The 27,944-nt window shown below is 48.6% G+C and overlaps 1 protein-coding gene across 4 annotated transcripts in view; it reads right to left on the bottom strand.

Moving 5' to 3' along the window:
* ABCC1 (ATP binding cassette subfamily C member 1 (ABCC1 blood group)) overlaps positions 1-27,944 on the bottom strand; it is a 193,624-nt gene that overhangs the window by 42,929 nt on the left and 122,751 nt on the right. For all 4 annotated transcript variants that reach the window (XR_012429506.1, XM_074028316.1, XM_065536819.2 and 1 more), the window contains 6 exons: positions 26,686-26,773; positions 22,009-22,084; positions 18,374-18,500; positions 14,290-14,466; positions 11,076-11,243; positions 7,475-7,658 (listed from right to left, as the gene is read on the bottom strand). Coding sequence is in view for 3 of the 4 variants with exons in the window: in XM_074028316.1 (XP_073884417.1) it covers positions 7,475-7,658; positions 11,076-11,243; positions 14,290-14,466; positions 18,374-18,500; positions 22,009-22,084; positions 26,686-26,773 (820 nt within the window). In the remaining variant the exon portion in view is untranslated. The remainder of the gene's footprint in view (positions 1-7,474; positions 7,659-11,075; positions 11,244-14,289; positions 14,467-18,373; positions 18,501-22,008; positions 22,085-26,685; positions 26,774-27,944) is intronic.

Below are 27,944 nucleotides of genomic sequence, written 5' to 3'. Positions count from 1 at the left end.
ATGGGGGCTTCCTCTCTGGGATTTCCCAGGCCCTCAAGCACTCCTCCGTCACTGCATTTAGCACTGTGATACCCTTATTGTTTGGTGTCTGTCTCTCCCATCAGACTGTGAGCTCTCAAGGGCATGAAGTGGGTCTTATCCATCGCTGTATTACCAGCACCTGGCACAGCAGGTGGCCAAGTGCAGTTACACAGGATGCACACTGCACAACTCAAGGTGGGGGGCACCATTCCACACAGAGGCTCACGTACCAGGTGGCCTTGCGGCACACAGCAGGCACTCTGTACACACCCAGCAGACAGATGGACAGACTGACAATTGTATGGCCAACTCAAGAAGCAGAGCTGACTTTCCATTGCCAGAGGGGCCCCTCTCACAGCCAGGACTGAGAAAGCTGGTTTCTAAAGCAGACCTGAGAGGGGTCTACTCCTATTTTCTCCTAGTCTGAGGTATTTATGCTGCTGCGTAAACATCCAAAGCCCTCTGGCCTACCCATTGCTTACGCAGGACGTGCCTTGAACAGCCAGGGTGCGATTCATCCACTGAATTATTTAACACATTTATTGAGTGTCTAACTATGTGTCAGGCTCTTTTCTTAGTCCTGGGGATAGAGAGACAACCAAAAACCCCTCAGAGCAGCCAGGTGCGATGGCTCATGCCTGCAATCCCAGCCCTCTGGGAGGTTGAGGTGGTTGGATCACTTGAGGTTCGGAGTTCGAGACCAGCCTGGCCAACATGGCAAAACACCATCTCTACTAAAAATACAAAAATTAGCCGGACGTGGTGGCGCACATTACTACTCCCAAGTAATCCCAGCTACCTGGGAGGCTGAGGCAGGAGAATCACTTGAACCAGGGGAAGTGGAGGTTGCAGTGAGCCGAGATCACACCGCTGCATTTCAGCCCGGGTGACAGAGCAAGACTCCCAAAACAAAACAAAACAAAACAAACTCCTGAGATCTTAAATTCCAAAGGAAGAGATCAACAATAAACGAACAAGTAGATCCATAATTTACTCCAGGCAGCAATAAGTGCCACAAAGAAATCAAAGCAGGGAAGAAGAGGGAAATGAAGGCTGGGGGCCAGGGAGGAGAATGCTACAAAGTAGTAAGAATTCTTTTTTTTTTTTTTTTTTTTTTAAAGCAAACATACGAAACTTTTAATTCAATGACTGTCACTGAGTTCGTGCAACCAGCAGGTGTTGGTTTTCGGATGCTGTCAAGCCAGGTGCTGTTTCTACCCTTGACCCACGTTAAGTCCTGCCTATATTCTGCTGCCAGCCGTCTCACTGTTTATTCTACCAACACTGCCTTTACTCAAGAAGGTTCTGGAACTCTGCTTGGGCGAGGTCCAGCAGGCCAGCCTCCCCGGAGGGAAGAATTTGACTCACAGCTTTACAGTCAACGCCTCATTTTTGACCAAAAACGGCATTCACTGACTGTCTCACCAACCTCCTCCCCTAGCCTCGGCACAGAAAGCTCTTCATCCTCAAAAGAGGAAGAAATCCGGCCTCTGAGGACAGCCAGAAGGAATGTGGGGTCTGTACGATGAACTCTCTCGGCAGCTGCTCTGTGCTGACAACCAATTTCTGTAACTTGGGGAGGTGCCTACGGCCCACTGTTAAGAAATCAAAGGTGGCAGGAGATGAGAAAACCCGACGAAACACTCTCAATCTTGTCAAGGGAAAAGGTCTAAGAAGGAAGGACAGGTGGAAAAGATGCCAAAGCTAACAGCAGCTCCCTTTCTGGGTGGTGAGGGTGGAAGGATGTTCTTTTTTGGGACTTTTTTTTTTTTGAGACAGAGTCTCACTCTGTTACCCAGGCTAGAGTGCAGTGGCACAATCTTGGCTCACTGTAACTTCTGCCTCCCGGGTTCTAGCAATTCTCCTGACTCAGCCTCCTGAGTAGCCGGGATTATAGGCGCCCGCCACCACGCCCAGCTAATATTTTTGGTTTTTGGTTTTTTTGAGACGAAGTCACCCAGTCTGGAGTGCAGTGACGTGATCTCGGGTCACTGCAAGCTCCGCCCCTCAGGTTCACGCCATCCTCCTGCCTCAGCCTCCCGACCTTTTTGTATTTTTAGTAGAGACGGGGTTTCACTATGTTGGCCAGGCTGGTCTCGAACTCCGGACCTCAGGTGATCCACCTACCCCGGCCTCCCAAAGTCCTGGCATTAAAGATATGAGCCACCATGACCAGCATTTTCCTGATTCTTTGTACTCTTCTGTAGTTTACAAATGTCTATGATGAGCACACATTGCTTCTATAATCAATAAGGAAAACTCAATAAATACTTAAGAGGGAAAAATATTTGCCATGAGGTTAACAGATGGTTCAAGCAAGGTGTTGAAAAATGGCCACATGCCAGGTGCCGTGACTCATGCTTATAATTCCAGCATGGTGGGAGGATCGCTTGAGCCCAGGAGTTCGAGACCAGCCTGGGCAACAAAGTGATATCCCATTTCTACAAAAAATAAAAATAAAAATAAATAGATAAAAAATTTTAAAAGAGAAAAATGGCCATATTGTTGGAATAAAGGTCCTTCTCCCAAGAGAACGAGGGAAGTCAGCAGTGTGAAGTCGGAGCATACAGGGCTTCTTCCTCTCGGTGCTCTGGATGTCCTGGCCAGGGGATTCTCTGTCATGGGGGGCAGGGTAAGGGGGAATTAGTCTTGAGTGTCATAGGATGTTTAGGGACATCGCTGGCCTCTATCCTGGTTGCCTGCCAGGGGCAAACCTCACTACAGTTGTGACATCCAAACACGTCTCCAAACACTGCCAATTGTCCTCAGGGTTGGGGGCACGGTGGGGGCAATTTGCCCCCCATGGAAAACCACTGCTCTAGGTATTAGGTTCCTAAGAAAGAAATCAGAGTCACAAAGATGAGTTTTACCTTCCAGCTATGAAGGTTAATGAGCCGTTTTTTTTTTTTTTTTTTTTTTTGAGACGGAGTCTCGCTGTGTCGCCCAGGCTGGAGTGCAGTGGCCGGATCTCAGGCCGGGCGCGGTGGCTCAAGCCTGTAATCCCAGCACTTTGGGAGGCCGAGACGGGCGGATCACGAGGTCAGGAGTTTGAGCCGTTTTTTTAAATCCCTTAAAATTTTTTTCCCTTAAGTGGCTTGAGGTAATCTGTGAAAATAGTTCACTATTCACTTGATCCAAAAAACCCCACAGAACCATGCAAATTAAGAGGTTCAAATCTTTGTGTTCACTTTAAAAACAATTGTGAGACTGGACATGGTGGCTCATGTCTGTAATCCCAACATTTTGGGAGGCTGAGGCAGGAGGATCCCTTCAGGCCAGGAGTTGGAGACCAGCCTGGCCAACATAGTGAAACCCTGTCTCCAGTAAAAACACAAAAATTAACCAGGCATGGTGGCATATGCCTGTAATTCCAGCTACTTGAGAAGCTGAGGCACAAGAATTTCTTGAACCCAGGAGGCGGAGGTTGCAGTGAGCCAAGATCATGCCGCTACACTCCAGCCTGGGCAACAGAGTGAGACTCTGTCTCAAAAAACAAAAAAACAAACAAACAAACAAAAACTCCTGAAACTGCCCAGGCTATCAAGGGCATGCATATACAAAAAGCCATGAAATATCAGAAAGATGCCACTTTACAGAAACAACGTGTACCATTTTGACGTTACAATGGTGGAGGTGGCAGGTGTGCCCAGGCCAAGGAGTGGGGCTGGCCACAAGGCTGGTGGCCCAAAAAGAGTGCTGAATTTTTGCTGCACATGCTTAAAAATACAGTCACGCTGAATTTAAGGGTTGAGATGCAGATTCTCTGGTCTTTCAGCATAACCAACTGAACAAAGCACCTAAGATGCGCCGCCGGACCTACAGAGCTCAGCGTCGGTTGGATTCACCCATACATGAGCTCACCCTGCCACATTCAGATGATGCTGCCTGAAAGGGAACAAATTGTTCCTAAACCAGAAGGGGAGGCTGCACGGAAGAAAAATATATCCCAGAAGAAATGGAAGAAATAAAAGCTTATGGCATGGGAATAAATAAGTAATAAAAGGAATGCCATTAAAAAGTTTAAAAAAAAAAAAAAAGGAGCGAGCGAGCGAGAAACAGTAAAAAAAGATGTTATCTTAGAAAACAGTAAACTGAGTATCCCAGGAGAGAGGTCGGTATCGCCCCAGTCACAAGCCTCGGTCCTGTCCATCCCCCCTCAAGGACCCTCCCAAACCAAATACCAACACTCACCCCCGCTTCAGACTGGGTGTTCTAAAAAAAGAGCTGATTAACCCAAAAAGGAAAGAAGTTCTCCTTTAGGAAGAGCCAAAAATGTGGTTTAAACAAACCCAAGGTCACTCACTGGCGCTTCAAGTTGGCTAAGGCTCCCTGATGTCAAGACTTTACAGCCAGGGCCCCTCTGGAGCAATGGAAAAGGGTGGGTGGTGGGGGAGAGGGGTGCCCCAGTTTGATGTAAGACCCACTGCCAAGGACTTCTACGTATCCTCAAAGGTAGGAGGTGGGGAGGTCAAACTGGGGAAATGAGGTCAAACGAGGTGCCAGGGTGGTGGGTGGCATTTGCGTCGCCAAATTAAGTGCTGATGTGCACAAAAAATCGTAACGCCACTGGCAGCCTCCCATGTTCTGTATACACTGCTTGGATACTCTAGCAGCTGGGAAAGGAAGTGGGGGCCGGAAACTATCTGGGGCCAACAGAGTTTAAGGACATTTTTTTGCTCACCTGGATGGAAGGGTAGAGAGAGAGATGTCACATTGGGCAAAAGATTCAGCTACACCCACACATTTTCAATTAGAAAGCACAAAGGGTATTTTCACCTAAAAGTAGCCTGCCAAGCAGGTCAGTGAAAAAGTCACCAAGAAGTTGCCACAACCCATTGCTCCGGCTAAGAGACAGATGAGGAGGGATTCTGCAGCAAGAAGAAACAGGCTAGACTCAAGACACAACTTCCCAACCACAAGGGAATGAACATGCAGAAATTCATTCTAATCAGAGAATTTAAAAGCTGAAGGGAATGTCAGCTATCACACACTGGCAAGAAACAAAAATCCAACTTTTTTTTTTTGAGCCATGGTCTTGCTCTGTCACCTAGGCCCGACGGAGTGCAGTGGCATGATCTTGGCTCACAGCAGCCTCCAACACCCAGGCTCAAGCCGTTCCCTGACCTCAGCCTCCCGAATAGCCGGGACTACAGGTGAGCACCACCACCCCAGCTAATTTTTGTATTTTTAGTAGAGATGAGGTTTTACCATGTTGGCCAGGCTGATCTTGAACTCCTGACCTCAAGTGATCCATCCGCCTTGGCCTCCCAAAGTGCTGGGATTACAGGCACAAGCCACCACGCCTGGCCACCAACTTTTCCTTTAAAATCACCAGGGCTCATGACAGCAGTATTCACAAGGGTCAGGAAATGGAAGTAACCCGAATGTCCATCAACCAGTGAACAGATCAACACAGTGTGTGGTCTATCTGCACAATGGCATATTATTCTGCAATAAAAGGAAATGAAGCTACAACTCAGTTGAACCTTGAAAACATCATGCTAAGTGTAAAAGCCGCCAGTCACAACATTCCACCTATTGTGATGCCATTTATATGAAATGTCCAGAATAAGCAAATCTAGAGACAGAAAGCAGATTAGTGGTTGCCTAGGGCTTGGGGGATGCTGGGGAAAATAGGGAGTCATGGCTGATGGATTGGGGTTTCTTTTGGGGGTAATTTAAAAAAAGTTCTAACCTTGATTGTGGTGATGGTTGAATTGTGTGATTTAACTGGGTTAACTGTATGTTGTGTGAATTTTTGTTTTGTTTTGCTTTTTGGTTTTTTGTTTTTGATTTTGTTTTTGTTTTTGAGACTAAGTCTTGCTCTGTCACCCAGGCTGGAGTGTAGTGCTATGATCTTGGCTCACTGCAACCTCCGCCTCCCAGGTTCAAGCTATTCTCCTGCCTCAGCCTCCCTAGTAGCTGGGCCTATAGGCGTGCACTACCATGCCAAGCTAATTTTTGTATTTTTAGTAGAGATAGGGTTTCTCCATGCTGGCCAGGCTGGTCTGGAACTCCTGACCTCAGGTGATCCACCTGCGTCGGCCTCCTAAAGCGCTGGGATTACAGGCATGAGCCGCTGCGCCCAGCCTACGTGTGTGAATTATATCTCAAGAAAGCACTTATTAGAGACCACTAGGACCCCTGCAGAGAAGGAGGTCCCACCCCAGCCAGAGGATGAGAAACTCAGAGACCAACTTGAGAACTGACCCTGCCAGCAGATGCTGTGTATCCTGGGGCTGGTCACTTTGCCTCTCTGACATTCAGTGGCTTCCCAGGGCAGTTAGACCAAAACCCACCTGGAAGGCCCTGCAGGACCATCACTGTGCTGACCTCTTCTCCTGCCCCCAGGTCCCGGCACACCATGGTCTGGCCACACCAGCCTTTCTGTTTGGTAAACAAACTGAGCTCCTGCTGGTCCTGAGGCCTCTGCACTTGCTGTTCCCTGTGCCCACAACACTGTTCCCAGATCTTCTCCCTGCTGGCTCCCTCCCACGCTGATGCAACCTCCCCAGAGGGTGTTTCCTCTATTCCCTGCCTGAATTGCCACAATGACACCTATCACTCCTCAGCCCATGGCACTGTCTTTTATTTTTCCCCTTCATAGCACTTAATAGTATCTGAAACCTTTTTTTTTTTTGTAGAGTTGAGGTTTCAGTATGTTGGCCAGGCTGGTCTTGAACTCCTGGCCTCAAGTGATCCACCCACCTTGGCCTCCCGAAGTGCTGAGATTACAGGCGTGAGCCACTGCGCCTGGCAAATTTTTTGTATTTTTTGTAGAGATGAGGTTTCGCCATGCTACGGAGGATGGTCTCAAACTCCTGGGCTGGAGCGATCCTCCTGCCTCAATCTCTCTAACTATTGGGATTACAAGTGTTGGGAACCACCACGTCTGGCCCTGCTAAACTGCCTTATGAGGGAGGGAAATGAAGCTCAGATGGATCTGAAGGGCAGGCCTGAGGTCACACAGCTGAGGAGATGAGCGACTGGGGACTGAACCCAGACGTCACCAACCCAAGCCTGCCAGCTTAACTCCGTGCTTCACTTCACAACCGTCACATCTCTTGTGTCACGTGTGTCCTCAGTTCCTCTCAGCCGTGAGAGCCAGGACTTTAATTACCATCGTTCCCATTTTTGCCATAAGGACCCTGAAACTCATCAGGCCCAAGGTCATGTTCCAGGAAGGCGCTGGATCCTGCCCTGAGGTCAGCTAAGCTGAAGCCTGGTGCTCCCATCCCCTGGCCGTAAAGCACAGAGACTCCCTCCCAATTCAGCGCTGCAGGGACTAAGATGGATTTCCAAGTTGGTACTTCAGGGGGCTCCATCCAGCTCCCACCCTCATACCCTGATGAGCCACTTTCCCCGGGTGGCTGGTGGCAACCTCAAAGAGGCCAGTGTGGCCCTTCAAGGCGCCAGATACCCCGAGAGGGAGGAACCCTGAGGTTGCCCCTACCGTTGTCCTCTGGGTCCTGCTCCTGCTCTGCACTGGCATAGGTACGCAGGAACTCAGCGAAGGCGCCGTCTCGGGCCAGCAGCTCCTGGTAGGAGCCCATCTCAGAGATCTTGCCGCCGCTCATGACGATGATGACGTCCACCTGCGGCAAGTAGCTCATGCTGTGCGTGACCAAGATCCGCGTCTGTGGGCAAAGGGGATACCCGGCCACATCAGTGCACACGTGCAAGACTGCCTGGCTTGGTAGAGTGAAGACTAAAGGAGGAATGAGCCAACGAACACCTGGCGGACAGAACTCAGGTCTGCAGGTGGGACATGCACCTGCGATAACAGCATCCAGGAGCAGCTGAACCCGTGCACACCGTCCTTTCACGCGCATGTGCAAAGGGTCTGCCACGCCGCAGGTGCTGAGCTAAAAGCTGGGGAGGTGGCAGGAAACAAAGACCGCTGCCGCAGATTCCAGGGCTGGAGGAGAAATGAACACTAGGAAAATAGTGCTTGCTGAATGGCGAAAACGCAGCAAAAAAGGGGAATGGGTGGACCAAGTGTGTGGGTTTTACAATTTTAACAAAGGCGATAGGGAAGGTTATTTTTTTAACAAAAACCTGAATGACAACAGATAGGGAGGGAACCATACAAGTGTGTTAAGGAATAAAAGGATGGTGCCGCTGCAAAACAGTTTGTATGCAATGGTTTAAATTTTTTTTTTTTTTTTTTTGAGACAGAGTTTCAGTTTGTTGCCCAGGCTGGAGTGCAGTGGCATGGTCTCGGCTCAATGCAACCTCCGCCTCCCGGGTTCAAGGAATTCCCATGCCTTAGCCTCCCACGTAGCTGGGATTACAGGCACCCACCATGACACCTGGCTGATTTGTTTTGCATTTTAGTAGAGATGGGGTTTCACCATGTTGCCCAGGCTGGTCTCAAATTCCTGAGCTCATGCAATCCACCCATCTCGGCCTCCCAAAGTGCTAGGATTATAGGCACGAGCCACTGCACGCGGCCCAATGGCTTAATTCTTTTCTTCTTCTTCTTTTTTTTTTTTTTTTGACATACGGTCTCTCTCTGTCACCCAGGCTGGAGTGCAGTGGTGCGATCTCAGCTCACTGCAACCTGTACTTCCTGGGTTCAAGCAATTCTCCTGCCTCAGCCTCCCAAGTATCTGGGACCACAGATAGGTGCCACCACGCCCAGCTAACTTTTGTATTTTTTGTCGAGACAGGGGTCTCATCGTGTTGCCCAGACTTATCTTGAACTCCTGAGCTCAAGCAATCCACCCGCCTTGGATTACAGGCATGAGCCACTGTGCCCGGCCCTGGCTTAATTTTTTTCTCAAACAACTCCCGCTGTTAGCTACCCCCGAAACCACTACAAAGTATGCACATGAATACATTTGATCTGCAGATCTGAAAGTTTGGGAAGACATTCATCAAACTGTTAATAAAAGTTAGCATATGTTTCCTTAAACAGCGAACGGTCAATCTGTTCAGCTTTATGGATCTTACAGTTGCCACACCACCAACTCAGCTCTGCTGGGTTCCAGTAGCCGCAGATGACACTTTAAACAACAGGACACGTGCGGGGACTCAGACCTGTAATCCCAGCACTCTGGGAGGCCAAAACGGGAGGATCCCTTGAGGCGAAGAGTTTGAAACCAGCCTGGGAAACATAGTGAGATGTGTCTCCACAAAAAAATATAAAAATAAAAATCAATCAGCCAGCCACGGTGGTGCGTGCCTGTAGTCCCAGGAGCTACTCAGAAGGCAGAAGGGGACTGCTTCAGCCCAGGAGTTGGAGGCTGCCATGCCATGCTTGTGGCACTGCACGCCAGCCTGGACAACAGAGCAAAACCCTGTCTCCGGAAAAAAAAAAAAAGAAAGAAAAGAAAAAAATACATTGGCCATGTTCCAATAAAGTTTTATTTATGGACACTGATATTTAAATTTAATACGATTTTCAAATGTCACAAAATATTCTTCCTGTTTAGATTTCTTCTATTTAAAAATACACACATCATTCTAGCTCAAGAGCCATACAAAAAGCAGGCGGTGGGCCAGATTTGCTAACCCTTGCTGTCTAAGAGAAGAATTAAAGATTAGGGATGCAGGATGAAAAGGGACTACTTTATTTACTTTATTTATATATATTTTCTGAGACGGGGTCTCACTCTGTTGCCCAGGCTAGAGTGCAGCGGCGCAATCTCAGATCACTGCAAACTCCACCTCCCGGGTTCAAGAGATTCTCCTGCCTCAGCTTCCCAAGTAGCTGGGATTACAGGCATGCACCACCATGCCTGGCTGATTTTTGTATTTTTAGTAGAGACGGGGTTTCACCATGTTGGCCAGGCTGGTCTCGAACTCCTGACCTCAGGTCATCCACTGGTCCAGGCCTCCAAAAGTGTTGGTATTACTCGCTGTGCCCAGCTTTATTTACTTTATACACACACACACACACACACACACACACACATTGTAAGAATATATCCATATTCTTGTACTTTTCAATTTTGTTACCATGGGCATGTATTAGTAATTTTCAAAAATGTTTTTTACTACTTTAAAATATGTTTGCACAGAATGTTAGTGGTATGTATGGGAATGCTTACAAGAGGTCACATAGCACAATGCTTCCTGTATATATGTGTGTAACGAGATAACCCTATTTAGAAAGTTTATACAGAGAGCAAAAAGACTTGAAAGAAATACAAAATCTCTAACCAGTGGAATGTATGTAACTGCTTCCATCTTTCTTGTTCATGTTTTTCTTAATCTATATCCCACCCATGGGGATGAGTTAGTTTTAAAATCAGGGGAAACAGCTGGGCCTGGTGGCTCATGCCTGTAATCCCAGCACTTTGGGAGGCCGAGGTAGGCGGATCACTTGAGGTCAGGAGTTTGAGACCAGCCTGGTCAACATGGTAAAACCCCGACTCTACTAAAAATACAAAAAGTTAGCCAGGCGTGGTGGTGCACACCTGTAATTCCACCTACTAGGGAGGCCAAAGCAGGAGAATTGCTTGAACCCTGGAGGTGGAGGTTGCAGTGAGCCGAGATCACTCCATTGCACTCCAGCCTGGGCAACAAGAACGAAACTCCCCCTCAAAAAAAATAAAAAAATAAAAAATAGTACAATAAAATCAGGGGACGAAAAAGAGCCAGTGTGCACCCATTACCACAACTGCCCTATAAAAAGAACATAGGAACTATTTCCTATCATGTTAAGATGTTGTGGCAATTTTCCAACCCCTCCACCCACAGCCACCTCCGCAAGTAAGAAAACACATCCTGCTGGGTCACAGGCAGTGTCTTGGGGTGGGATTCCCGGCTGAGAAGCCAGCCCTGGGACTCAGTCAGGAAGACGGGCCTCCCTTGGCCATGCAGAGGCAATGAATTTAACTCTGCATGGAACACTTACCCCTATAAAGACAACTACAAGACAGTTGTCTTAGGAAGGCTTCCAAGAGAAGCATGAGAAATGTGTTCTTTAAAGTCCAGTTAAACACAAAGAAAGCCAGAGAAAGTAAAGGACTCCTAAAGGGGACACGTTCTGACTTAACCAAAGGGCGAGACAGCCCAACGCCAAGCCCCGCCCCGCCAGCAGGCACCTTGTTCTTCAGCATCCCCTTGGGGCCAATCACATTTTCAAAGATATGTTTTCCCACGTGGGCATCCACTGCTGAGAGGGGATCATCGAAGAGGTAAATGTCAGCGTTGCAGTACACGGCCCGGGCCAGGCTCACGCGTTGCTTCTGGCCCCCAGACAGGTTCACGCCCTGGGGAGAGACATGGCACAAGAATGGGTTTCCTGGGAAACGTTGAGACTCAAGAAATGCAGAAGCAGGCTGAGTGTGGTGTGATCCCAGAACTTTGGGAGGCTGAGGCGGAAGGATTGCTTGAGGCCAGGGGTTTGAGACCAGCCTGAGCAACATAGGGAGACCCTGTCTCTACAAAACAAAAAAAAAGAAAAAATTAGCCAAGCCTGGTGGCGTACGCCTGTAGTTCCAGCTATTCAGGAGTCTGAGTGGGAAGATGGTTTGAGCCCAGGAGTTCGAAGCTGCAATGAGCTATGGCTGGGCCACTGTACCCCAGCCTGGGCGACAGAATGAGACCCTGTCTCTTTACAAAAGAAAGAAAAGCATAGAGCCTGCTCAGGACACAGCAGGCCCAGGGTGGAGGCCCTGCAGAGCTGCACCCGCCACCTCTTCTCTGAGTTTGAGGCTGAAGGCATGAGGTCATGCCGCCTGCACAAACCTGGAGCCAGGCCCCAGCTCCACCGCCACCAAGGATGGGATCACAGGCACAGGGTTTAGCCCCACCTGTAAACTGGGCAAAGAGAAAACTTGAGTCTCCCGTGAGGTGCTGAGCAGGGCACGTGGCACACAGCAAGCACTCAGCGAAGGCTGGCTGATGGCACCAAATCATGTTGGCCAGTGGGAAAGCCCTGATTTCTTAGTCTCATGGAAGGCGCTGGTGGACATGGGCATATTAACGCTACTGCTGCTGTTGGTCACAGGTGCCGTGTTTGCCAGCTTACCCTGGATCTGTCACTGTCCGGCAAAGCCACATAATAGGTGAAGCAAGGCTCCAGCCTGGGGACGCTGAAATCCAGCCCACGTCCCAGTCACCAGAAGGAAGGACAATGCATGGACCAACAGCAGCGCCAGCTCCCACCATGACAGATAAGCCAACATCATTTCCCTCTTTGGCTGGAAATCACAGGTTACTGCCCAGCCCCTCCTGAGATGCCTGCCCTGGCTCCCAGGCACTGAGGTGGCAGCGCTGGCAGCCAGGTGCCTTCTATTTGTTTTTTGAGACAGAAACTTGCTCTGTCGCCCAGGATGGAGTGCAGTGGCACCATCTCGGCTCACTATAATCTCCACCTCCCAGGTTCAAACAATCCTCTCACCTTAGCCCTGAGTGGCTGGGACCATAGGCGCACAGCACCATGCCTGGCAACTTTTGTATTTGTTGTAGAGATGGGTTTTCACCATGTTGCCCAGGCTGGACTCAAACTCCTGACCTCAGGCAATCCTCCCACCTTGGTCTCCCAAACTGCTGGGATTATAGGCGTGAGCTACCATGCCCGGTCAATAATTTGTTTTTTATTTCCAAGGAGCTACAGACTTACCTCAATTTTTAAACATCATTCACCAAGTAAGAAAGCCGACAGAGCCCCTGGCTTGTAACTAAAAACAGAAATGGGCCAGCATTTTGCACTCTTGGTCTTCCAAAAGGGGATACACCAGACGACCACCATGGGGCGCGAGAGCAAAGTGGTCAGGCAAGCAGCAGGGGAGGGCACCCCAGGCCTGGAAGGCTCAGACCAAGCTGTGGAGGTGGGCAAGAGCTGGGGATTGCTGAGGAACAGCAGGAAAACCTGGGGGCTGGAGCACAGGGGGAGGGAGAGTCTGCAGTGGTGAGAGGCACAGAGAATGGCCCTTTTAGAGATGACAAAACGAGCAGGTAAGAACATGAACCCAGGAACCATGCTCTCTGCAGTTCTGTGGCTGTGTGGCCTCAGGCAACTCACTTGGCCTCTCTGTGCCTCTTTTTCCTCAATGATTACCTAGGTATAACAACAAATTCTACCCATGGGTTTGCTGTGAGGAATAATTATGTGTAAAATGTTTAGCATAGTTCCCGGCATACAGAAAATACTCAAGTTATAGGCCGGGGGAGGTGGCTAACATCTGTAATGCCAGTACTTTGAGGCAGAGGCGGGCAGATCACCTGAGGCCAGGAGTTCACGATCGGCATGGCCAACACGGTGAAATCCCACCTCTACTAAAAATACAGAAATTAGCTGGGTGTGGTGGCAGGGGCCTGTAGTCCCAGCTACTCAAGAGGCTGAGGCAGGAGAATCACTTGCACCTGGGAGGCAGAGGTTGCAGTGAGCCAAGATTGTGCCACTACACTCTAGCCTGGGTGACAGAGAGAAACTCCATCTCAAAATAAAAAAAAATAAAAAAAATAAAAAAAAGAACTTCGAGAGGCTGAGGCTGGCAGATCACTTAAGGTCAGGACTTCGAGACCAGTCTGGCAACATAGTAAAACCCCGCCTCTACTAAAAATACAAAAATTAGCCGAGTGTGGTGATGTGCACCTGTAATTCCAGCTACTCAGGAGGCTGAGGCAGGAGGATCGCTTGAACCTGGGAGTCAGAGGTTGCAGTGAGCAGAGTGTGTGCCACTGCACTCCAGCCTGGGCAACAGAGTGAGACTCCATCTCAAAAAAGGAAAAGAAAAGAGAAAAGAAAAGAAATAAAGAGTGAGAAAATGCTCAGTAAGTGTTAGCTATTGTGCTATTTTCAGTATTACGTCTGTCTTGACAGGGACTGTGAACATCTGAATCATTGACCACTCCCCTCAACAACATGCCCTCTGTCATGTGACTCTGAAGTCATGTGACCACAAAGGTAGAATGTACTTCCCTCCTGGTCCCTTCCCTTCGTCCCTTCCCTTCGAGCTTGGCCAAGTGACTTGCTTTGTGAGTGGAAAGGACAGTGTACTTTAAGGGACACTGCACGCTTTTTTGGGGGCCTATCTTGGGCCTCTGCTGCCACCATGAAAAGAGCCTCCCTTTGGAAAGCTGCTGAGCCCTCACCCCAGTCCCCAGCAAACAGCTCTGTAAGGGAGACCTGAGCCACACCCACAGCCTGGACCCAAGCTCAGCTGGCCTGCAGAGTTCAGCAGAGTGACCCAGCTGAGCCCCGCCGGGTCAGCTGACTGCAGTAGACTCACAGACCACTGAGAGTGTGAGAGTGTTTGTTAGGCAGCAACAGCTGACTCATCCAGGGGCCAACATCAAAACTATACTGACCTTCTCGCCAATCTCTGTCCGATCCCCACTGGGCAGGATTTCCAGGTCTGGGAGGAGGGCACAGGCCTGTATCACGGACCTGTAATACGGTTCCTCCAGCTGACATCCAAAAAGGATGTTTTCTTGGAGAGAATCATTCTGAATCCAGGCCTGCTGTGGCACATAGGCCACCGAGCCCTAAGTGGCAAATGGAGAAGGAGGTGAGACAGACACACAGACAGATCTGATCAACAAGACAGCAGCTGGCCCAACCACCTGCTACGAGGGCCTCACTTCACAAGTCATTTTCATCACACCTATTGCTTTGGCAAGAGGGAAACTGCACGAAGGACAACAGATGCCAGGGCTGGGATGAGAACCCATACCAGGTGAATCGCTGACTCCAACATCAGGAGTGAAAGAGCTGGTATCCTCGTTGATAAAATTACAGTTATTTATTTAGTAGCTAGCTATCAACTCAATACCTACAGCGGCGATCAAAACCCCCGCTTCCAAAGAGTGGAAGCCCCCGACATGGCCAAAAGCTACTTGATTACAGTTATGGTGGATGCTAAGAGAAAAAGATATATGACAATTTTTAGAAGTCTGACTTGACTAGGCGCAGTGGCTCATGCCTGTAATCTCAGCACTTTGGGAGGCCAAGGCAGGCAAACTGCTTGAGGTCAGGAGTTCAAAGCCAGCCTGGGCAACACAGAGAAACCCTATCTCTTTAAAAAAAAAAAAAAAAAAAGAGAAAAACTAGCCAGGCAATGGTGCTGTGCATCTGTAGTCCCAGCTACTTGGGAGGCTGAGGTAGGAGGGTCACCTGAACCCAGGACATGGAGTTACCATGAGCTGAGACTGCACCATGCCACTGCACTCCAGCTTGGACCACAGAGCAAGACTCTGTCCCAAAAAAATTAAAAATAAAAGACTGACCTAGTGTGGGACATCCGGGAAGGATCCTCGAGGAAACATCCTTGCTAAAAATCGAAGCAAAGACTCCTATATCAAAGCATCCGTTTCAAAGGTTTACTTTTATTTCCATATAATGTCAGGTATCACAAATAGCATGAGAATAAAGGCTAGAGTAAGGATATTTGTTTTGTGTATTTTGCTAATGAAAATGCTGGGGTAGTTAAAAAACATTCTCTCTATTTATTATGTTTGTAGAAACAAAATCTCTCCATGTTGCTGAGTCTGGTCCCGAACTCCTGGCCTCAAGTGATCCTCCTGCCTCGGCCTCCGGAAGTGCTGGGATTATAGGCATGAGCCATCATGCCCGACTCAAACATATGTTTAGACAAGAACCAAAAAGTGAAGAATGAGTCCGTTTCATAAGGAGAAGAATGAAGAGCATTCAAGTCCGAGGGAACAGGACATGCGAAGGCCTGGAGATGAAAAGTACTTGGCACATTCAAGGAGCAGAAAGTCCAGTGTGACAGGAACATCGATCAATCCTATGAGGGAACGACTGGCAAAAAACACACCAGGGACAGCAAGGGGGCCTATTCATGGTGAGGACCATGGGTTTTATTGGAAGGGCAACGGGCAGCCCCTAAAGATTCTTTTTTTTTTTTTTGAAACGAAGCTTCGCTGTCGCCCAGGCTGGAATACAGTGGCAAGATCTCAGCTCACTGCAATCTCCGCCTCTGGGCTCAAGGGATTCTCCTTCCTCAGCGTCCTGAGTAGCTGGGACTAAAGGCACACACCACCAGGCCCGCTAATTTTTATATTTTTAGTAGAGATGGGGTTTTGCCATGCTGGTCAGGCTGGTCTCAAACTCCTGACCTCAGGTGATCAACTTGCTTCAGCCTCCCAAAGTGCTGGGATTACAGGTGTGAGCCACCACGCCCAGCCAGAAGATTCTTGAATAAGGGAATTCTAGAGAGGGCAAAGCTGACAGCGGGTCCCAGCTGCCCTCATTCTTACTCTAAATTCTCAAATAATTAACCTGCTGACTTAAATATCCTAACTTTTAAGAAGCCAAAATGTCAACAGAGGTGCCTTACCATAGAACCCATAGAAAAATACATAAACCACACAGACTAAAACATTTGGGAAAAGATAAATATTTTATACACATTTCTAGCACTCCCCTTACTTGGGCAAAACAACCAATAATAAATAATCATCTGGCCTGAAATGATAATAGTGCCAGGATAGCAGAAACCTGCAGAAAGCAATGTGGATCCCACCAAGATTTGGAATTTTCTCCCATTAATCTAGCTCTCACGGCTCATTAATCTTATTTTATGGCATGGACTTGAAAGTAATGATAAAACATTTCTTAAAACAACAGTTAAAGGTCATTAGTTTGGACCCAATCACAATGTATACTTTTCAAAGGCATTGTATAATCAATGAAGAAAGGGTTTTGCTCGGAAATAAAAACAATGTCATCAACTAGGCCAGGAGCAGTAGCTCACGCCTGTAATCCCAGCACTTTGGGAAGCCTAGATGGGCAGATCACCAGAGGTCAGGAGCCCTAGACTACCCAGGCCAACATGGTAAAACCCCATCTCTACTACAAGTACAAAAATTAGCTGGGCACGGTAACAGCACGTGCCTATAATCCCAGCTACTCAGGAGGCCGAGGCAGGAGAATCGGTTGAACCTAGGAGGCGGAGGTTGCAGCTAGCCAAGATCACACCACTGCATCAAGCCTGGGCAACTGTCTCAAAAAAAAGCAAAAATGAAAACAAAAACAAAACAAAAAACCAGCACAACAACAAACATCATAAGCTTGACATTCCCAAAGGCAGATTCCAAGAGACAAATGTGCAGTTGCACAGACACTAAAGAGGTGCAGGCAAGTACACCTGGGACACATGAGGTTAAACAGTTAATAGATTTTTTTCTCACTGCAGGACTTGTCAGAGCCTTAATTTGCTACCGTTTATTATAAGAGGGAGGGGGTCGGAGTATTCATTATTTCCCATGCTCGTTTGAGTCTGGGGTTCTTTCTCCCCCAGACGTCCTGCAAGGTGAGCTGGCTGCAGACCACACTCCTGGAAATGCTGGTAGCAAAACTTCCGGGGATGTATTGTTACACTAGGAAAAGGCCTTCATGCAGAGTTAACTAAATGCAAACTGAAGACTGTTGATTGCCAGTGGGACTTACTGGTAAAGCCGCCTCTTAAGCTCACTCTTGGGGAATTTCAACTTACTTCAAAGTACACCATGTATTTAAAAGCAGTAAAACTGCAGTCTTCTTTTAGCCCCCTATTAAGAATTCAACAAACACTAAAAATTTAAACTGTTCCCTTTAAAAAATGTTCTAAGAAAATATTCCAACCACATATTTTTGTTTTGTTACATTTATAACAAGAGATACCCAGAGAGATCCATAAAGATAAAGAACAAACCAAAAAGACCCAAAGAGACCACGAGACACTCAGTGACAGACAGAGACGCAAAGGAAGGAGGCAGGCGGCGTACCAGGGAGCCTTCATGTGTCTACTAAGTATTTATTAAGTGGCCGGGTGCAGTGGCTCACACCTATAATCCCAGCACTTTGGGAGACAGAGGTGGGCAGATCATTTGAGGTCAGGAATTTGAGACCAGCCTGGCCAACATGATAAAACTCTGTCTCTACTAAAAAAATATAAAAATTAGCTGGGCATGGTGGCGCATGCCTGTAATCCCAGCTACTCGGGAGGCTGAGGCAGGAGAATCGCTTGGACCCAGGAGGCAGAGGCTGCAGTGAGCCGAGATCGTGCCACTTCACTCCAGCCTGGGGGACAGAGCCTGACCCTGTCTCAAAAAATAATAATAAAAATTAAAATTAAAAAATTACAGCTTAATAAGCAGATAACAAAATAAATATTTATTAAGTGCCTACTACATACTGGGCACTATTTTAAGTGCTGGGAGACAGATGGAAATAAATGATACCAAAATCCTGCCTTCTAGGATGGCACAGAACAGAACAGAAAGAACACGAGAGAAAGGGACAGACGGAAAGATAAAGGAGGAAGAGGAAAACAGACATTGCTACTCTCACTTCCGGCACAGGGACAGTTAAAAGAAACAGCATCATTTTTGAGCTTTTCCTCAGACCACCAGCTTCCCCACTGCCCCCGCCTGCTGGTCCTCATCCTACCTTGATAGCCACGTGCCCCTCCACTTTGTCCATCTCGGCCAAGAGAGCTGAGAGCAGCGACGACTTTCCGCAGCCCACCTGGCCCACCACGGCCACCAAGGCACCTTCCGGGATGGAGAAGGTGATGCTGAAACGACACAACACACCTGGCTCAGCTGCAGTGAATGAGGCCTGCCAGGCTGATGCCCCTGGTCACTGAGCCTCGATTTACCCCAAGTAGAGAAAGAGAGAGACAGACAGAAGGCACGGCCATACTAAACACTGAAGGCCTCAACTGAACACTGCTGAGTTCAGTTCAGTGACCCGTCTCAGGGGCGCTCCAGGTGGGAGGCAGGTGACAGGTGTACCTTAGAGAAGAGAGGCATAGAGTAACCTGAGGGATCCCGTCACACTGAGCTGAAAGAAGGGCAGAAACTTCACTGGGGGCATGAGGCAAGGTCTGAGAGGAGAGGACACCTCAAGACAAACTGGGGCTAGGCACGGTGGCTCATGCCAGTGCTGGTAATCCCAGCAAGGTGGGCGGAGGGAGGCTGAGGCGGGCGGATCACAAGGTCAGGAGTTCGAAACCAGCCTGGCCAACATGGTGAAACCCCATCTCTACTGATAACACAAAAATTAGCCACACATGGAGGCAGGGGCCTGTGATCCCAGCTACTCAGGAGGCTGAGGCACAAGAATTGCTTGAACCCAAGAAGTGGAGGTTACAGTGAGCCGAGATCGTGCCACTGCACTCCAGCCTGGGCAAGAGCGTGAGACTCTGTCTCAAAAAAAAAAAAAAAAAAGAAAAAAAAAATCAAAACTCTGACAGAAAAGCAAGTGTCCAAGACATGGAAATACGGGGAGAGCTGGAGAAAGGTGTAAAGGGGTGAAGGCACGGGGTGTAACCAGGGATGCGATGGCACTAAGGTAGGTGGTAGCCAGGCCTGGGAGCACCCTGAAAGATGCCCTGGAAGACGCTGTGCTAAGACACCTGAACTCTGCCAGCCAGGAGCCACCAAAGGGTTGAAAAGGGAGACAGACATGAATAAATCTGAGTTGAACTTTGGGAAGATGTTTCTATTGAAATCATCCTTTAACGAACAGTAGAAAGCAAAATAAAATAAGCTCAACATTCTCCCAGCAACAGTGGCTGTCAATGGGGCAGGACAACCCCAGGCCACTCCCACTGCCAATGGCACAGCCAGAGCAGGGTTTCCATCCTCCCAGGGAAGGGAGGGCACATCCAAGGCTTTGCTGGGCTCACTTACATGGAATATGCTTTTATTTTTTATCTGTATTTATTTATTTTTGAGACGGAGTCTCACTCTGTGGCCCAGGTTGGAGTGCATTGGCTTGATCTTGACTCACTGCAACCTCCACCTCCCAGGTTCAAGTGATTCTCATGCCTCAGCCTCGCAAGTAGCTGGGATTACAGGCAGGTGCCACCACGTAGAGCTAATTTTTATATTTTTAGTAGAGATGAGTTTTCCCCATGTTGGCCAGGCTGGTCTCAAACTGCTGACCTCCAGTGATCTGCCTACCTCAGCCTCCCAAAGTGCTGGGATTACAGGCATGCACCACCATGCCCAGCTAATTTTTTTATTTTTTATTTTTTTGAGACAGAGTTTTACTCTTGTTGCCCAGGCTGGAGGGCAATGGCGCAATCTCAGCTCACCGCAACCTCTGCCTCCCAGGTTCAAGCATTTCTCCTGCCTCAGCCTCCCAAATACCTGGGATTATAGGGATGCACCACCACGCCTGGCTAATTTTTTGTATTTTAGTAGAGACGGGGTTTCTCTATGTTGGTCAGACTGGTCTTGAACTTCTGACCTCAGGTGATCCGCCTACCTCGGCCTCCCAAATCGCTAGGATTACAGGCGTGAGCCGTGTCTGGCAAATTTTTTTATTTTTAGTAGCGACGTGGTTTCACTATGTTGACCAGGCTGGTCTCAAACTTTGGACTTCAGGTGATCTGCCCACCTTGGCCTCCCAAAGTGCTGGGATTATGTGCTTTTTAACTGCCACCTTTCTGATTTCAGAGTATTAGTGGAAATGCTGATAGTCGTTGCTGTCACTAATTGTTTCATTCTTATGACACTGTTGCATGGTGATACTTATCAGGCATTTTGTTCCTGTGCTGGGAGGAGAATGGATTATGGGGCCTGAGTAGGCAGGAATCCCAGTGAGACAGTACCTGCAACTGTCCATGTGAGACTGAAAAAAATTTTTTTTTTTTTTTTTTTGAGACAGAGTCTCACTCTGTTGCCCAGGTTGGAGTGCAGTGGCGCAATCTCGGTTCACTGCAAGCTCTGCCTCCCAGGTTCAGGCCATTCTCCTGCCTCAGCCTCCCAAGTAGCTGGGACTACAGGCGCCCACCACCGCACCCGGCTAATTTTTTTGTATTTTTAGTACAGACAGGGTTTCACCATGTTAGCCAGGATGGTCTTGATCTCCTGAGCTCATGATGCCCGACTAAGCCTCCCAAAGTGCTGGGATTACAGGCGTGAGCCACCGCGCTCGGCCAAGACTGAAATATTCTTATAGGCTGATGAGAGAAAGGGTTAGAGAAAGGTTCTGGGGGCTCATGGGGGGAACGTAACTGCAACAGGAAAACCACTGGGTCAGGAAAGGGACACATACAGATTAGTTGTGGAGCTCAACAAGAGAGAACAGCTACAATTGAAGCAGGCAGGATTTAAGTTAGACGTAAGGAAGAACTTCCTAAGCATGCAGTACCACCATGAATTTTCAATGCAGGCGTCATACAGATTCTTTTCTCTGGAGAGTTTGTCTCCTACACATTAAAACACAGCAGTGATTTGGCTACCCAGGCATGAGCTAAAGCTCTAAAAGGGTCCCATCACCCGTGTGTTTTGCAGATTCCTTAAGGGGGCCTAAAAAGCTGTTGATCAAGGCCTCTGGTCAGAAAAAAATGAGAGATGCTTGAAGAGTTGCCTGGGGGTAAGGTCGATTTCCTAGACACCAAGTGCTTTGGAAAGGTAAGGACTGTAGGGTGTGGGGTGCCAGGCAGAAAGCTGGCAAGAAAGGGTGAGCTGGGCAGCTGAGGGGCACTGGAGTTCAGCAGCATCGCAGCCTCTGACTAAGACTGGCCAATCAGCATGCTCTGTGCCTGCAGGCATAGTGATTGGCCCACAGAGGGCAGAGGACCAAGTCTGGGTCAGCAAGAAGCAGGCAGTTCTCTTAACAGTAGGATACACAGTGGAGCTGTTGAGACCATTTGCCATCACAAGGGGAGAGGATGCGTGAGGATAATGCAGACCAGGAGAAAGTGAAACACAGAAAATATGAAAAAAGTTCCGATGGCAGAATCCCTGGGTCACACTGTACCTGAAAGTAGAACTTCCCAGTTAAGCAAGCCAAGAATCTCCTGTATTGTCTAAATCTATCTGTCCAAGGCTGCTATGACTCACAATCAGAGGGAACCCTCTGTGCTAGGCACCTCTGTGTCTGCTTCTCACGCCAGCCTAAGCAGGTGTATCTGCACCCATTTTCCAGATGGGTAAGCTAAGTCTTAGAAGGGCAAAGTGAGTTGTTCAAGGTCACAGAGATGGAGCACGGTGGGAATTCAAATCCATGTTTGACAAAAACCCTGTGGCTCTCTCCACGTCATCACATGTGTCCACATCCCGGCTTACCCATTCAGCGTGGGAGGGTCGCTCCTGGCCCAGGTGAATGTGGCATTCCTCACGGTGATGCTGTTCGTATCCCCGCCTACAAAGCACAGAGACGACACGTCAGGCACAGGCTGAACTGTGGGACTCCGCGTGAGCAGAGCGCTCTCTTTCTCTGCTTGAGTGGTTCAACCCCAGACGCTCGACGCGAATGACGCTAGGCATTATTACCTGGTGACATCAGTCACAGGTTCTGAAAGAACCCCAAGCTGCAGTTTTGGAGGCAGCCCCAGACCCAGAAAGCAGAAGGAAACTGCAAGAAGCTTTGTCCTTGAAAGACGGGGTTGCGCCATCCGGACGCTCATCTCGGGAAACGACTGCAGAGGCGGGGGCCCCACGAGGGTTACTCAACGCTCTGCACGCCCTGGCCCTTCTCAGGCAGGTTCGGGGCAGCTCCAGCTGGGAGGTCCCAGCAGTGGCCAAGGTCAGTGGGAAACAGCTGGCGTCCACATGCAAACCTCTCTCCATCGGGGTGGCCTGCATCAGACCGTTGGGCCCTCCTTGAGGTTCAAAGGGAGGTCATTCACCCTTCTCCCCATGTCCTCTCTATCTCTCATCCTCCCCCAGCCACACCACCCTACACACATCACATCACAGCAGGTGGGTCTTTCTAAAACACGCATCACGATAAACTCAAAAAAAAGAGGATACGGAACAGGAAGTGTGGTATGAGGGCACAGGGGAGGTGAGAGCATTGGAGACAAAGCCCACGTTATATGGCTCCGTGTTTCTATCTTCTTCTGAGACAGGATCTGGCTTCTGCACCCAGACTGGAGTGCAGCGGTGCGACCTCAGCTCACTGCAACCTCCATCTCCCAGGCTCAAGCAATTCTCCCACTTCAGCCTCCTGAGCAACTGGGACTACAGGATGTGCACCATCATGCCCAGCTAATTTTTTTGTATTTTTTGTAGAGATGGGGTCTTGACATGTTGCTCAGGCTGGTCTCGAACTCTTGGCCTCAAGTGATCTGCTGGCCTCGGCCTCCCAAAGTGCTGGAATTATAGGCATGAGACACAGTGCCCAGCCAGCTCCACATTTCTAAGGCTCCTAGCACCTGTCTTCTTTTACTCTTCTTCCCATTATTTTCCTTTTACTTCATGTCTCTCACTTAAAACAGGCTGGGCACAGTGGCTCATGCTTATAATCCCAACACTTTGGGAGACCGAGGCGGGCAGATCACCTACGTCAGGAGTTTGAGACCAGCCTGGCCAACATGGTGAAGCCCCATCTCTACTAAAAATACAAAAATTAGCCAGGTATTGTGGCGCATGCCTGTAGTCCCAGCTACTTGGGAGGCTGAGCCAGGAGAATCGCTTGAAACCGAGAGGCAGAGGTTGCAGAGAGCCAAGATTGTGCCACTGCACTCCAGTCTGGGCAATAGAGAGACTCTGTCTCAAAAAAGAAAAAAGAAAAAAAAAAAAAAAAAACAGAAAAGCAACTCTCTGAATTATGAGCCACCTTAAGACCATCTGGAGATAATACAGAAGTTTTTCTTTAAGTTGTCAAATGAAGAAATAACTTCATCCATGCATCAAAGAAACAAAAAACCTACAGAGAGAGGAAGTCACTGGTTAACCTAGATTAACATTCTCCCTCAGCTCTTCTAAAAGAGAGGACGTGGAATGAGGAAACTGGGAGTTGCTATTTAAGGAATTTAAGAAAAGCCACTGGAGCGAGAGGTTGCAGAGAAGGTTGCAGGGAACGGTTAGCTTGGGAGCAGGGAGCAGCCAAAGGGGGCCCCCACTGGCTAGAGCATGCTAAACATTCCAGAAAGTCCAACCACCTAGGAGGCCACTATTAGGGCAGGAAGGAGGGCCTGGGGTGCGGGCGGCACCCAGGGGCCTAGGGGTTTCCTGATGCTTGTATTGAGTTGTGAACAACTTCAGAAGCAAGAAACCAGCACCCCACCGCCGGCCGCCTCAAATTTCAGCCTGTGTTCAGCAGAGAAATTTGACCCCAGAGTAGATGGAATCATTCCCTTATCATGTGAGGGGATGTGGCACACTGGGACAGCAGAAACCAGAGGACCACAGCCTAGGGGTGTTGGGAGGAGGAATCCAGCATCCACTTGGGCCACGGTTCTCAACTGGAGGCAACTGTGCCTCTCAAGGCACATCTGGCAACGTCTGGAGCCATTTTTGGTTGTCAAAATTGGGGTGGGTACTACTGTATCTAATGGGTAGAGTCCAGGGTTGCTGCTCAGCATCCCACAGTGCACAGGACAGTCCCCAATCACAAACAATAATGTGTCTCCAGATGTCAGTAGCGCCCAGGATAAGAAACCCCACACCAGGGGCTGGCTGAGCTGAAGATGCTGAGATCGTCTCGCTCAGACCAGAGAAGGGACGACTCCCGCTATCTGTATAGCATCTTCTATGCACCAGGTGCTGTGTCAAACGTGTCAAATGTTGAAGGTGCCACTAAAGATACCTGAGCGCCTGCGAGGTGCCAGACACAGCTCACGCAGTATAACCGACATTTACACACATTCAATCTTCTGACCACATTCACTGGACTCTGGAGCCAGACTGTATGGGTTTGAATCCTGGGACAACCACTTCGCAGCTGGGTAGCCACGGGCAAGTTATTTAACTTCTCTGTGCCTTTTTTCTTTCTTTTTTTTTTTTTTTTTTTTTTTGAGACAGGGTCTTACTCTGATGCCCAGGCTGGAGTACAGTGGCATGATCATAGCTCACTATAGCCTTGAACTCCTGGGCTCAGCCAATCCTCCTGCCTCAGTCTCTCAAGTAACTAGGACTACAGGTACACCACCATGCCTAGTTAATTTTTTAATTTTTGTAGAGATGAGGTCTCACTACATTACCCAAGGTAGTCTCAAACTGCTGGCCTCAAGCAGTCCTCCAGCCTTGGCCTCCCAAAGTGCTAGGATTATAGGTACGAGCCACTGTACCCAGCCTGTGCCTCACTTTTTCATCTATAAAATACGGTTGACAACCATGCAATCAACTTCAGAGGGCTGTGGTGGGGTGTCTATGAGGCAGTGCACACTTGGCACATAGTAGGTGCTCAGTAAATCTCAGTGAGACAACATGCTATGGCCAGGAAGAGCATGGACTCGACCGACAGGCTGTATGAATCCTAGCTCTTCTTTTGATCAGCTGTGCAATCTCAGGCAAGTTTCAGAGGCCAGTTTCTTCACCTAGAAGAGGGGGGTTTCCATCACCCTCCTCCAGGGGTGCCACAGTGAGTAATGGACAAGTTGGGACATTGACATCCTTCAAACAGAACATGCATGACAGGGGCTTTATAAGTGAACATGTCACTGCACTCTGAGACATTAACTTTTTTCTTTTTTTTGAGATGGAGTCTCCCTGTGTTGCCCTGGGTGGACTACAGTGGTGTGATCTCGGCTCACTGCAACCTCCGCCTCCTGGATTCAAATGATTCTCCCACCTCAGCCTCTAGAGTAGTTGGGATTACAGGTGCCCAACACCAAGTCCAGCTAATTTTTATATTTTCAGTAGAGACAGGGTTTCACCAAGTTGGCCAGGCTGGTGTCCTGACCTCAACTCCTGACCTCAAGTGATCTGCTCACCTCAGCCTCCCAAGGTGCTGGGATTCCAGGCGTGAGCCACTGTGCCTGACCTAATATTTATTATTAAGTGCCTCGAGAGATGGTTGCAAACAAGATCCCTGGCTCAGGGGGATGGGCTGGGAAAGGATAAATAAACAAGCTACAAAATAAACAAACCTGTCAATAAAAATGCATGGCCGGGTGTGGTGGCTCACATCTGTAATCCCAGCACTTTGGGAGGCTGAGGCAGAGGGATCCTTGAGCCCAGGAATTCAAGACCAACTTGAGGAACAAAGCAAGACCTTGTCTCTCCAAATAAAAAAACTTAATATTGAAAAAAATAAAAAGCCCAGGAGAAGCGGCTCATGCCTATGAGCCCAGCATTTTGGGAAGCTAAGGCAGGTGGATTGCTTGAGCTAAGGAGCTCGAGACTAGCCTGGACAACATGGCGAAACCCTGTCTCTATAAAACATACCAAAAAATTATCCAAGTATGGTGCTGTGTGCCTGTAGTTTCAGCTACTTGGGAGGCTGAGGTCGGAGGATCACCTGAGCCCACGAAATCAAGGCTGCAGTGACAGTCGTGACTGCGCCACTGCACTCCAGCCTGGGCGATGGAATGAGACCCTGTCTCAAAAAAAAAAAAAAAAAAAATCCAAGTAACACTGTGCCAAAGAAAGGTACTTTTGTTTTCCTTATCTAGATAAAACTGAGCCTCAGACCTAAGTCTGCGCAGCTTGTGGGTGGTGGAGGCTGGCCAGCCTCCAGAGTCCTCGTTTAGCCCAGAATAGAATCAAGGTCAAAGCCTTGGAAAGTGACTCCCAGGAGGAAGCCTCAAGCAGCCGCTGCCCCTCAGCAAGAAAACAAGAATGCGAGTGCAAGTTCGCCCTCCTGGGAAGTGTAAGATAGGACAGAGGCCTAGGCAGCCAGGCTTCCCTTCCCTTCTGCCAGCTCTGCAGAAGCCTTGTCTCCCAGGCTCTCGCAGACAAGCGGCTGGGCAGAGTCAGACCTGAGGGCAGCCAAGGGAAACAACTGCAAGTAGGGAGGACCCGGTGGGAGATGGGAAGGCGGCGGCTTCCAGAAACCAGGACCGAACACACACACACCGTCTTTGACAGGTCGTCGCTCGATGCTGTCAGGTTCCAGTTCCTCATGGGAAAGAAAGATCCTCAGGCGTTTGAGGGAGACACTCGCCTATACAGAGAGCAATGGTAGGGGAGAGTTATTTTTAAACAGCTTTTTGCAAAACAAACCAAGGTTAACTTCCAGTGGTTTCCCTGGGTGTGGAGGGGCACACACCCTCCCTTATTTCCGAAGGTCCCACATTTCTTAGAACCAGTGTACACTTTAGTATTAAATAAAACAAAACAAAACAAAAAAAGAAAGAAACAGGTTTTGGTTCTGCTTTGTTTTAAAAGCCCACAAAAGGTATTTCAGAAAAAAATGGGCAAATGACTGGGCACGGCAGCACAAGCCTGTAATCCCAACACTTTGGGAGGCCGAGGCAGGCATATCACTTGAGGTCAGGAGTTTGAGACCAGCCTGGCCGACATGGTGAAACCCCGCCTCTGCTAAAAAAATATATTAAATTAGCCTGGTGTGGTGGCGTGCACCTGCAATCCCAGCTACTCGGGAGGCGGAAGCAGGAGAATCACTTGAACCTGGGAAGGCAGAGGTTGCAGTGAGCCAAGATCATGCCACTGCACTCCAGCCTGAGCAACAGATTGAGGCTCCATCTCAAAAAAATAAATAAAAAATAAATAAAAATATAAGAAAAAAAGGGCAGAGGCCTGGTGGAAAAGGGACTCTGGAAACATAACAGCAAACGCAACAGAGCCAATTCAAACAGCCCAATGGGACAGGCATTTCTGAGATACGCCAGAAAACTTGGATATGGGCTGAGTATTATTGTAAAAACTTATTGTTAATTTGCTTAGACATGATGATGGTGCTATATTATGTCGGAAGAAATACATGCTGAAGTATTTGTGGGTAGAATGTGAGGGGTCCGAGATTTGCTTTAAAATTATTTGGCAAAGAAAGGAAAGAATGAAGAGATAGATAGCAGAGTTTAGCATTAAAAAAAAAATGAAGGGAGAGAAGGACAAGGGAGGGATACTTAAAAAGGATGAGATAAAACAACTGTGGCAAAATGTTTTGGTTTCTTTTTTTTTTTTTTTTTTTTTTTTTGAGACAGAGTCTCGCTCTGTCGCCCAGGCTGGAGTGCAGTGGCGCCATCTCGGCTCACTGCAAGCTCCGCCTGCAGGGTTCACGCCATTCTCCTGCCTCAGCCTCCTGAGTAGCTAGGACTACAGGCGCCCGCCACCATGCCGGCTAATTTTTTTGTATTTTTAGTAGAGACAGG

Source organism: Macaca fascicularis, chromosome 20, assembly GCF_037993035.2.
Source record: "Macaca fascicularis isolate 582-1 chromosome 20, T2T-MFA8v1.1".
Taxonomy (NCBI): domain Eukaryota; kingdom Metazoa; phylum Chordata; class Mammalia; order Primates; family Cercopithecidae; genus Macaca; species Macaca fascicularis.
The sequence above is the reverse complement of the archived record's forward strand: the minus strand, read 5'-3'. Positions and strand labels throughout refer to the sequence as shown.